Source organism: Schistocerca nitens, chromosome 6, assembly GCF_023898315.1.
Source record: "Schistocerca nitens isolate TAMUIC-IGC-003100 chromosome 6, iqSchNite1.1, whole genome shotgun sequence".
Classification (NCBI taxonomy): Eukaryota; Metazoa; Arthropoda; class Insecta; order Orthoptera; family Acrididae; genus Schistocerca; species Schistocerca nitens.
The window spans coordinates 617880494-617893885 of record NC_064619.1 but is presented as its reverse complement, the minus strand read 5'-3'; the positions used below and the strand labels follow the sequence as shown (position 1 = coordinate 617893885).

Genomic DNA, 13392 nt, shown 5'->3' with positions numbered 1-13392 from the left:
ACCTGCAGGCAGTGCATCTGATTAATAAAACGACTATATATATGGTGACAGGTCCAAGAACATTCTATTCAAGTTAACAAAAGTCGGGCACAAAATAAATTCAAAATACTGTGTTAACTTTAATGCAGTATTGAAAATCTTTGAGAGCCCACGATACATTCTGACAAATAATAATTTTTTATTGTTCCTGTACTTTATAACATTTTTTCTCCTCACACATTCACAAAATATAATGAAGAACACTGCTCGGCATCTGAGAAGTACAGTGAACTGTCAACAAGGAGCATGTCACCAGCAGGTCACGTCGACTTCATCTTACCCGTTAGGGCACGCTCTAGTAAGTACACAATTGGCCCACTTGAACAAATGCTCCGCGTGCGTTGCACATGCGAGCAATTTCAGTGCGGCGACCTTTCGGTTCTTCAGCCGACAAAAAAGCACCTCCCGCAGTCGTCTTGCTCTTCGAGTGAGCGCACTATATATATATATAACACTCTTGTCCGCTACTGCTATACCATAACCTCGAAGCTGGAGGCAGGTTGTGAAATAAAACTGTCTTATTAAAGCAGTTATGGTATAAAGCAACAGAGCAGTGTTACCCTCTGAGAGGAATTTTGTTATGTTGACCGTGTTGTACCTAACGGAGGTGGCTTATCGGAAATGAAAGTCAGAATTACGTAAATATTTGAACAGTAGCAAACAAAATTTTTTCTATCTGCACTGTTTAACGTATAAAGAAAACGGTCGCCAGCCTAACTAGGCAAGAGAATGATTAACATTATCGTTCAAGAAAATAGTTATTAGTAATTTTAACGGATAAACACAACCTATACTTTGTCACACGCGAGTGCAATGAACTCTGACACACACATATGTTTACGGTAAGGTTGAAACTAACGGTTAGAGCAGCACAAACTATTTGCAAAATTATAACAGATACCGAAACACACTATTACTTTCAGGGCTTATACAAACTGAATGGTCTTTATAACGTTATTATTACTATTCAATGCAGAATCATTAATTGGATATAGTTTAAGTCTCTCTCAGTTAAATACTTTACTATTTAAAATGAAAGTTAATTGGAATCCACTAACAGGTTGCTTCTCACTATCATTTGAATAAAGATATTATGGTTTTCCTAATTAGTGGTCTTTCCGTTACTTGTTACCGAGCATTAACACAATAGACAAACTGTGGATTCTGTTATACTATTAATATGCACTTCTAATACATAAGAGAGACAAGCACTTAGCAAACATGAGTATATAACGTTTCACAACTGCAGTTTTCCACTTTTACTACCGTGAGACACAAAATTAAATGGCTCTGAGCACTATGGGACTCAACTGCTGAGGTCATTAGTCCCCTAGAACTTAGAACTAGTTAAACCTAACTAACCCAAGGACATCACAAACATCCATGCCCGAGGCAGGATTCGAACCTGCGACCGTAGCGGTCTTGCGGTTCCAGACTGCAGCGCCTTTAACCGCACGGCCACTTCTGCCGGCACAAAATTAACATATATGTAAGAAACTGACTCACCTGCGATTTACAACAGGCAGTAATGTGATCATTTATTAAGCAAAACTTTATAAGCCTCAGTCTTAAGAACTTTTAATTTGAAGTGGCAACAACACATTAATAAGCAGTTTTACTAGGAAAATTATTTTTATCAAGCATCATTAACTTTAACTCACTCTCTTGCCACATTAACTTTAACTTTCTTTTAACTATGTTCAAGAGGCAACAATTAGCAAAACACTGGCCTCTAATGTTCTTTCAGTAAGGACACTCAGATATCACTTTAGTTCAAACTGAGAGGAATCTGAGAGGTGTTATGATGAGGAGAAAAATCAAGGTAGGTACATAAATTCAGATATAAATTACCTTATATTTGGGCACACTAACACATCCATTAAGCTGATCCTTCACTGTACATCATTGTAGCTTTCCGATGCAATGATTGCGCAATGTGGTGGCATCTACATGTTGGTGGATGGAATTGCAGGTAGAATTGCTGGACTCTGTCAGTTCTTGGTGGCGATGATAGATACAAATTCCAGAATAGTTCCAGCTATTTATCCATCCATCCGAGGCATTGGAAAGTAGCAGAAAAAGCCGCTCTCGGAACCAGCACAATATGCATCTTTTACATGGCAGTGCACAGTTTGGTAGCTCGTCACCGACTCGTGCATGTTCCCGACTGACTCTTGTTCCACCTTTTCTACCTAGGCCAACCACAATTTGCGCGCGCTACTCAGTTCTGTTCCCGAGGGGAACCACTACACCTTTTACATACAAACTAACTAAGAACCCTAAGTGAGGATCAGCAGTTTACATAACAGCAACCAAATTCATTCAATAAAACAGAACATTTGCACATATTGACATTTCTACAAAAAATTATTCACACAGAAATTATAATTATATAGAGTAAGTTTTGTTCATTCCAAATGGGATAAAGAATTTAAATGACAGATATACTACATTGCATAGGATCAAATCATGACATCAAAGTTTTAACAAAGAAAGGAGTATACAGTTTTGTGTATTCGTTCAATCAAACAATATTTACTGAAGCTTAATGATGTAATATTAAATGAAACAAAAGCAAAATAAATCAGTAGAGCATTAGAGCTGTGGTGTTACACACACACACACACACACACACACACACACACACACATATATATATATATATATATATATATATATATATATATATACAAAAAAACAGTGTACGATAACTTAGTCTTCCGTAGGTGAGATGTAGACAAGTGCTTATTTCGCTGCGTTAATGTATATTGCATTACAAAGGAAGTAAGAACTCGCCATGTACTTATTCACTGTATAATGGCCTAGAACGCCAAAACTAGCTTTGGAATGAATGAGTCTAAATAAATACAACCTAGGTGGAAGAATCCCCTTTAGTATAGCCAACTTTTCTACTGTTTAAAAATAGGTTATTTGATGAAAACTGTTCCAACCGTTTATGTTCTTATTTATGCATAGAATAAGATCTTCCTCTCTTCAGGTATTGTAAAAAATAGGTCATTTTTCGCTTACCGATATCTGGCCTCTCTTATGGAAGAACACTCATGGAAAAATTATGCAAGCCGTCATGGAACATGTGCAAGTGTCACGAAAACAAAGCAAAATGTATAGAGGATCAGAAGAAAAAAAGCAAGAAATCCACTATTAAAACGTGAGTGCGGCGTGAGTTGGTTACCCTGCCATTGTTAGACACCCCTCAAAAACAGTGTAATCGTCAAAACTTTATAGTAAAGAGACTTTGACGTTGACAGCCCGTTCCGTTGCCGACTTGTGTGAATGTCAACATTGACGACTTGTATGAATATCATTTTTGACGACTTATATGAATGTCGTTATTTGAAATGCTTTTTTTGGGATGCTTTGCCTTTCCCATCCCTTAAGTACGAATCGACCATAAGCTGTTTCGTTACCAGCTCAACTACAGATTTGAACCAGTACATTTCGTTGTAAACGAACGACTCTCTCTGCCGGCCGGAGTGGCTGAGTGGTTCTCGAACCGCGCTACCGCTACGGTCGCAGGTTCGAATCCTGCCTCGGGCATGGCTGTGTGTGATGTCCTTAGGTTAGATAGGTTTAAGTAGTTCTATGTTCTAGGGGATTGATGACTTCAGCAGTTAAGTCCCATAGTGCTCAGAGCCATTTTTGAACGACTCTCTGGTCAAACTCAATTAGTCATTGTGGGTGCGCGTCATGTGCGTACAGGTAATCAACCATCAACCTCATCGTGAGTCAGTCGGTGCCGTAAGCAATTAGTTGACTGTGCCAAAGCCACCCTAGGTGGCTATGACTGTGCCTACTGCCGAGTGTGGAGTCTTCTGTGAGCGACTAAGATTTCTTATGCTTTAGGTGGATTATGTTTCAACCTGCCAGGTTAGCCAAGAGCACTAATCCACTGCTTCCTGGACTTGGGTAGGCGCACTGGCCCCGGATCGAATCCACCTTGCAGATTACCGACGTCGGCCGGTGTGCTGGCCAGCCTGGATGTGGATTTTAGGCGGTTTTCCACACCCCTCTAGCTGAATACTCGGCTGGTCCCCACGTTCCGCCTCAGTTGCATGACTCGCAGACATCTGAACAGGTTCACAGTATTCCATGGATTAAACTAGATGCAGACACCAGGGGTACACTAATTATGTCCCGGGGGTACGGGTGGCAGCAGGAAGGTCATCCGTCCACCCCTTAAAACTAACCTTGCCAAATCCGTGCCTACCATACGAAACTGTGGGACAAGGCACTAGTAAAAGAGAAAAGAAGAGATGGTTTATGTTTCAAATTAAGTTCTGCACACATTCTAGCAAAGGAAGTACGTCAGCTTTTACGTTCTGGATGGTTGTGCGCACATTTGTTGGGCTTGCACTTAGGTATAACTGAAGATTGTCAGCGCATAAAAGAGATTCGCAATGGGAGATGATTCGACACATGTTTAACGTATAATGAGAAAAGTAATGGGTCCAGTACTGATCCTTGTGGGACCCATGATACTACATTGTTCCATTCTGGCCTCTTTGTTCCGATCATTATGCTCTGTTGGCGGGATGTAAGGTATGTGTGGAGATCTGGCGAGTATGGTGGATGTTCAATTTGCACCATCCTCTTTTCTGCCAGGAAATGTTTGAGATATTGGCTGTGTGTGCGTGCAATGTCGTGAACAAAAAAACCAGGAACCTTGTTGTTCATACTGCAGTTGTCCCCTTCGTAGACGTTGCATGAAACGGCTCAAAATTTCAACGCCGTTCCCTCAGGTAGAAATTCCTTGTGGATAATACCCCGAAAAAATGTTGAGCATCGTTTTGTTGCGTGATTTTTCGGCTCTGACCTTTCTCTGATGAGGTGATGTCGGAGAACGCCTTTCCACACGTTGCAGTTTCGTTTCAGGGTCGTACCACAGATACCAGGTTTCATCCTCAGTGACAATACAATTCAAGAAATTGAGTGTCGCATCTACGGTTTGGACATAATTCTGTGAAGCCTCTAAACGTACCTGCTTCTGATTGTCAGTCAAGTGATGGGGCACAAGAAATCAACACGTTATACTCTTCCCTAACTCCTAGGTAAGGATTTGTCGCACTGATTCACGGTTCATCTAGAGTTCATCCGCTATCATGTGCAACAGTTAATCGATGGTCGTTCGTGATTAATGTCCTCACTTTTTCAAGGTTTTCGTCACTGACGGCGGTCGCCGGTCGTCCGCTACAGGGGATTGTGAGAAATACACTTTCCCGACCTCCTCAAAAATGGGTGAACCACTCGTAAACACACTTCATGGACAGTGCTTGATCCCCATAAACACGTACCAGCATTGCATGCGTTTCTTTCGGTGTCTTGTCGAGCTTAAAACAAAACTTTAAATTGGTCCTTTGCTCGTTCATTGTCCTGTTCTGAGTTCAGAATCAACGCAATAACAAGCACTTCGCCCAACAGCTCAAACACGGAATACACACGATGCTCAAGGAAACTACGGTGGGGGAAGGTTGTGAACACCGGCCACTATGCAGGTGTAGCATTGTAAGTCGCCAGTGCTGCCCAATCGACTGTTCTGATGTCATTCACCAAAATTTATTGTCAGAGGTTGTACTAGGGGGGACCCAAAAATAACTGGATTTTCTTTCTAGAAAGCATATACTTTATTGTTTTCAAATACAACCTTAATCTTCTTTGAAGTACGCTCCATTAGCATTAATACACTTGTCCAAACGTTCATTCTACTGTTCGGAGCACCTTTTAAATTCGTCCTTTTTGATACGTGCTAGCACTTACATGACATTGCGTTTTACATCTTCCACATCCGCAAAACGCTTCCCTCTCAAGTCTCTTTTCATTCTCGGGAATAGGAAGAAGTCTGAGGGTGCTAAATCCGGCGAATAGGGGCGTGGGTCAAGGTAGTTGTCTTTGTTGATGCCAAAAACTTTCGAACGCTGAGAGCCGTGTGTGCGGGAGCATTGCCGTGATGCAGGAACCACGCCAGAATTCCACAGAACCGGTCGTTTTTGCGACAAACTTCTGCGAAGCTGTTTCATAACCTTCAAATAGAATTGTTGGTTTACTGTCTGGTTTTCAGGGACAAATTCAGAGTGCACAATCGCTTTGATGTCAAAAAAACTGATCAACATCGTTTTCACATTCAGTTTCACTTGTCGAGCTTTTTTTGGTCAAGGTGAACCAGGTGACTTCCATTGTGATGGCTGTTGTTTACTTTCTGGATCGTACCCATAGCACCATGACTCATCACCTGTAATGATTTTGTTGGAAAAATGTGGATCATCTGTGCATGTGTCCTTCATTTCGAGACAAGCTTGAACGCTACGATCCCTTTGATCTCCGGTAAGAAGCTTCGGCACGAATTTTGCTGCCACTCTTCGCATCCGAAAATCGATGGTCAAGATGCGCTGAATTGAGTTCCAGGATAACCGAGACAAGTTCTTGAATTGGTCGATTGTCCTGCGTCGATCTTCACTGATGAGATCACGCATTTTGTCGATGTTGTCTTTGCTTCGAGCAGTTGAAGGTCGACTGGAACGGGGCTGATCTTCAACCAACATTTCTCCCTTTTTGAACCGAGAAAACCATTCATACATTTGTCTTTTATTAAGAGCATGGTCTTTGTAGGCTGTCTGAATCATCGCAACAGTTTCTGCTGCGTTCTTGCCGAGCAAGAAACAAAACTTCACTGCCGCACGTTGTTCGTAAGAACTAGCCATTTCCTTGTGTCACGTCTGCACTGTACGCATACTCAAAGAACTGTCAAAGAAACAACACTTCTCACTGTTGGGTGACGCCGCGTGGCAGAATGACTCAGCAGAGCTCCTACTACAATCCTCTGACGGCGCATCCTGCTACTACAAATACACGATGTGCAGCATTACGATTCCGCTTACTTTCGGGTCCCCCCTCGTATAATAATAAATCAGTACTTAAATACATATAACTCTAAAACTGTCAGTATATTTAGAACGGGCAGCCGATATTTTTATAGCCCATTACGTCGATATCTTTACCGTCAGTATATCGATATATGGATACTTTTTTCGATCTGTCGAGGGTGGATAATAATGTTCTTTTAAATACTGGTATATCGGATACCCGATATTTTTAAAAATATCAACACTCCTAGTACCATCCTGCATAGCAGACAGCTCTCACAACACACCCAATTTTAGCGCTGACATATAAACGAAAATGCCGGCCGGTGTGGCCGTGCGGTTAAAGGCGCTTCAGTCTGGAACCGCGTGACCGCTACGGTCGCAGGTTCGAATCCTGCCTCGGGCATGGATGTGTGTGATGTCCTTAGGTTAGTTAGGTTTAATTAGTTCTAAGTTCTAGGCGACTGATAACCTCAGAAGTTAAGTCGCATAGTGCTCAGAGCCATTTGAACCATATAAACGAAAATGACCACTCGAGATAGGCAAGATTCAGTACAGGAATAAAACGCCAGGTGCCTGCAGTATAACCACAGTCCAACATAACAGTCGCGACACTCATTGCTGTAAAGTTGTTACCGTTTGATGGATGGAACTACACTAGCGCTCTAAGCGGCGTGTAAGGTGAACGTCACACGCGTCGTTAGCATAATGTTTGTTTTGCATCCATTTCCTACGTAATGTACGAAATATTTGAGTTATTTTCTTGCCTCCAACGGTTTGTGTAGTATCAGAAGGCATATATGTTTCTAAAAAGATTCTAAAATAAGCACAAGTATGGACTAAAACCATTAATCGAGTGACAAGCTACAACACATTCGTGAAGAAATATTTGTGACGTTGGATAGAATTGCGACTTACCTCGTTGATAACAAAAGAATATAAACACACAGATTCACACATGTACTTCTACATGCGAAAGCGATCGACAGCTCATTTATCGTTCTGTAGGCCTACTGTGTTTGTCATTGTCGCCTGTTGCCACAAGTGCGACATTTATATTATTCTAAGTGGGACAAGCAACTGCCAAATAGTGGGAGAAATATGTTGAAAACTTTATAATGAGCTGATAACATTACATTTCACGTAAAACCAAATATTTGAATAATTTTCGAACAATCTGCCAGTGAACACAATGCTAGCAAAATAATGTCATCACACGAAGGGAGCAAGGGAAATTAAGTGACTAACAACAGACGTGAATGAAATACATACCTACAGACTTCAACATTCGTTAGTCCTTGTTCATGTGATCCTTCTGATACAGTTTCTGTCGCTGTCTGTAGGCACTTTCCCTTTCCTGTAATAGTTTTGCACGAAGTCTAGCGATCTGCACATTCTGACACTTCATACGATTTTGTAAGACACTTGATCTAACCACTTCATCGCCAAAGCAGGTCTGTGTTGACGATTCACACGAATCTGGCACTGATACATGGAGAGTTGAACTGGTTGCTTCTATGCCATAGGACCGTTTTATAGCTTTAGATGGATTGTCGAATCTTTGTGGCAATTTACTCTTCATCGTCAGTTTAGGTAGCTTATTTGGGATGTCAAACAGTGTGGGTACTGCATTCCACAAGAGTTTATTATTGTCTTCGTTCATGGACTGGTTTTATTCGAAATGTAGCGAACAAAACCTAATATTATTATACAGGTAAAGTGGGTCTTTTTTCATAAGGCCTTCTCGTCTGCTATTAACTATTCATTTTCTGCTCCTAAAACGAAACATTAATACACATGTAGTTTGTAAGTGAATCCTGACGATAACTCGATGTTATATACCTCTCAGGATTCTTAGGAAACCTAAAAAAAGACGGCTGTGGTGTCTTCTTCCTGTTGTTGCTGCAATTTATTGCGCTACAAACGCTCCCGCTTGTAAAAACAGTTGTAGAAATCAAAATAAACAACCACTACTCGCTCTCACGATAGCGCCGAACTCACAATTTAACCTATTGGCCGCTTGGGGCGCTGCTGGCGCGGTAAGCAACAAAATCGAGGCGAAGTGTCGCAACTGTTACGTTAGACTGTGGTATAACTGCTTGTTGCGAGTCGTCATGTCAGACAATGAAGTTGCTCTCCTAAAAGCGTTTTATCGGATACAGTGATTACGCCCTGTTGAGTGTTCCTAGTGGGTGCTTGATAATGAGACGGCTGTGTGTGTGTGTGTGCAGGAGCCGTTCCAGTGCGAGGTGGAGCACCAGCTGGGCGTGCGCTGCCTCAACTCGGGGCCCGTCGTTTGCCGCGTCTCGCTGGACCGCGGCGGCTACGTGCCCGGCGAGACCATCGGCATCTCGGCCAGCGTGCACAACCGGAGCCGCGTCACCATCAGCTCCACAAAGGCCTGCCTCACCGAGGTGCGTTTCTCGTCTCTGCACAGCCGCTGAGCTGTTCACTGGCCGGTTACCGTTTGGTCCCATTTGACGACATTATATACATACTACGTATAGCACACGACAGATAAATGTAACGTCGTAAAATATTTAACCTACATGTTACACTTCAAGCAAAAAATTATCAAATTTCATACTAATTTTGTACATTCAGTTACGTTTGTATTTATATGTATGTCTTCAAAATGGTTCAAATGGCTCTGAGCACTATGGGACTCAACTACTGAGGTCATTAGTCCCCTAGAACTTAGAACTAGTTAAACCTAACTAACCTAAGGACATCACAAACAACCATGCCCGAGGCAGGATTCGAACCTGCGACCGTAGCGGTCTTGCGGTTCCAGACTGCAGCGCCTTTAACCGCACGGCCACTCCGGCCGGCTATGTATGTCTTAAAGTTATGTAAATAATCTTGAAATCATATGGCTACAGTACAAACTCACAAAAAATTATATATACTTTCAATAATTTACATTTGGTTGGTGTTCTATAATTGGGTATAAATATTATTTTCACGCATAGCTAACTACAGTACATACATAATATTAATAAAATATCCCCCATTATTTACATACATACTGCTCTATATTGTAATATTGCTTTTGGGCTACATAATCATTAAGGAGGATTGTTTTAAACGAGGACAGTCCTATTGTTCTCAAAAACTTGACGATAACAGTATGAATTTACTGCAGCACTTGCGAATGTTAAAATATCACAATATCTCACAGTACAAATGAGTATTGATACAATCAATGCAGATCATGCAGAAGGGATGAGAACAGTAAAATATGTTACTCTAGAACTTTAAATCAGCACACGATCTTGTACACACAGTCTGGCACAAGGGAAAATTCCTAAGTCAGCTTTTATATATAAATAAACATGTGGATTGCATTATCAACGAATAAAACTGAGTGTGAATTTATGTTTAGGTGCAAGTCTTTATATAAAGTTGAAATAAAATTGGACCCAGAATTGAAACTTGTGGAAGGCCTTATGAAATAATCAACCGATCAGAGAAGGAATTTCCCTAGCTTGTTGACATAACTACCCATTGTTTTCTGTTCGTGAGATATGACATAAACCATTCTAAAGCATAACTCCCAGTAACCTGTCTTTCTGCTTTATACAGGAGCAAGTGCTGGTTTACACAGTCAGATGCTTTTGTGAGGTCACAGAATAATCCTGCTACTTTTCTTGACTTGTCTAAGGTGCAACTGATTTTTTTTTCACAAACTCAAGCAATGTTGATTATCCGAAATTGTATTTAATTTTTCTATGCATAAGCACCACACTCTCCAATATTTGTGAAAACACTGGATGAATAGAGACTGGGCAGTAGTTCCCCAGATCTTCTAGTGAGTATTTTTTAAGCAAAGGTTTTATGCCTGCATAATTTAGGGCATCTGGAAAGTGGCCTTCTTCAAGTGATTTATTAATTATTGAGCAAAGAGGCAAAGGGGGTGAGCTATTATCGTGGCAGCTCCTTTAACTGCTTTGATATGTATGCCACTCTTCCCAGCAGAATTTTTGTTTTTTAGCTTAATGCAGTATTCTCTACATCTTTGGCTGACGTTTTCTCAAATTTATTGATGTATTCTTCTGCCTGCTGGCCTAAATGTACTTTTTATGCATAAGCATCTACATCTGATACATTTTCTTTAAAAAAATTATTGAATTATTCTGATATCTGACCAACATTTGTTTCAATTTTATTTCTCCCCTTAATTTTGGAAATATCTTTTCTGTCAGTTCTAATTCCCAGGTCTGATTTTATGACAAACCAAGCAGTCTCTGATTTGTGTCCATGGGCCAGGACGTGTTTTTGTAAGCCATATCCTTTACTGATTTCACTACCCTCTTAAAGAAGATTTTATACCATTTAACATAACTAATGGCAACAGGGTGTTCATTATATTTAAGTTGTTTGTGCAGTTGTTTTTTTCCCCCATTGGATATTTGTTCTAGCAGTGATCCATTTCAGCTTATTTGACACTTTTGTGTGGCATACTCTAAGTGGAAAAATTTCATTAAATAGTAAGCACAACCCCCAGTTCCATGTCTTTCCATTTCATACAGGAGCAAGTGATGGTTTATACAATCAAATGCTTTTGTGACATCACAGAATAACCCTGAAACTTTTCTTGACTTGTCTAAGGCAGAACTGATTTTTTTCACAAACTCATTAATAGCCTTTATTGTGTTTTTGCCTGTTTGAAAGCAATATTGATCATCTGAAATTATATTTGATTTGGCTATAAATTTTTTAATTTACATTACCACAACTCTCTCCAATATTTGTGAAAAAAATAGTGGAAAAATTCATTAAGTACATGTAACACATTTTCTAAAAATAGGTAAAAATTCACAGAGATTGGAATATGATTTTCAGCTTGCCACTTTCATATCTTCTAATTTAGAGCAGAACAGTTTTAAATTTTCAATGGTAAAATGTGGTTTGCTATAAGTTTTCATAGTACTTGGTTCATTTGCATTATTTCAATAAACAGGCAAAGCAGTCTGAAATCCTAAGTCTTCGTTGTGTCATCAGCTTTATGATTTGTTAAAATATTGTCAGTACAGATTCATGTATTTTTTATTTTCTTATGTGACTCCATGAAGTTTACCTTGAAACCAAATTTTTTGGTTAAATACATAAACTTTATTGAGCCACTGGTTACATTCTCAAGCAGATGCTTTAATAGTTGTATGTCTAAGTAGTGAAGATATGCTTAAACAATTCTGTCTGTGTGGTCTTTATTTCTTGTGTCATATGAATGTACACCTGCATTCTTTTTGGTAATATGGTGTCTTCTGTTAATGAGACTATTACTCACCAAAGCAAATTGAAGACCTGGCCAGGGTATCAGAACTGTGGAATATTGTCACACACTACACTTCTGTACACCAATGTCTTGCAAAGTACAACAATTAAACACTGACTGACACTTTTGTTTGACGATAGTCCTTGTGCACTTTGATATTTATTCACAGTGTAATGTGTATAATATATTCACCACTGACAGGTTTAATTCTGATTTTTTTAAATGCTATGTTTTGTTGTAATAAATTCACATTGTTTGTGCACAAGATGACACATTCATCCCAACAACTTTTAAAAACAAATTCCATAGCATACTTTTTCCTCGTAGTTTTCTTGATCATGTTAAAAGTTCAGCTCCGTGCAACATAAAAATGTGATATTTTTCAAAGTTGTTTTTTTGTATAGTTCATAGTATTTCAGAAATTACTGCCCAAATATGCATTAACCCATGTCATAAATGGAATATTTATTGTAAGAACTTTACTTCATGTTTTTTTGGGGTATGTTCTTGAGTACCACTCTTCTCATCACCATGTCCCTTGTGCCGTAAATTGCACAGAGAGTCATCAGTCATCCGACTGGTTTGATGTGACCCATTACGAGTTTCATTCATGTTTCAAATTTTCATTTCAGAGTAGCACCTGCAACTTATGTCTTCAATTATTTGCTGTATGTATTCCAATCTCTGTCTGCCCCAGCAGTACTCTACAACTCCCGTTAATAACATGAAAGCTATTCCCTAATGTCTCAGCATACGTGCTATCATCCTGTTCCTTCATCTTGTCAGTGTTTCCCATATGTTCTTTCCACAATGATTCTGTGAAGAACCTCCTCATTCCTTACCTTATCACTTAACTAATTTTCAGCATTCACACCACTTCGTAAATGCTTCAATTTTTTTCTGTTCTGGCTTTCACACAGTCCATGTTTCACTACCATACAATGCTATGCTACAAATGTTAGAAATTTCTTCCTCAAATGAAGGCCTATGTTTCTTGGACAAAAATGACATTATTGTCAGTGCTTCTCTGATTTTTATGTCCTTGCTCTATCCATCACATGTTATTTTGCTGCCTAGGTTGCAGAATTCCTAAACTTTGTCTGCGTCGTGATCCCCAGTTCTGACGTTAAGTTTCTCGCTGTTCTCATTTCTGCTACATCTCATTACTTATGTCTTTCTTCGATTTACTGTCAATTC

At 39.8% G+C, this 13392-nt stretch overlaps 1 protein-coding gene across 1 annotated transcript in view; it reads left to right on the top strand.

Annotated features, from left to right (window-relative positions):
- The window catches only part of LOC126262563 (arrestin domain-containing protein 17), a 199478-nt gene that overhangs the window by 173846 nt on the left and 12240 nt on the right, over window positions 1-13392 (top strand). The window contains exon 4 of the mRNA XM_049959263.1: window positions 9149-9331. Coding sequence (XP_049815220.1) covers window positions 9149-9331 — 183 coding nt within the window. The remainder of the gene's footprint in view (window positions 1-9148; window positions 9332-13392) is intronic.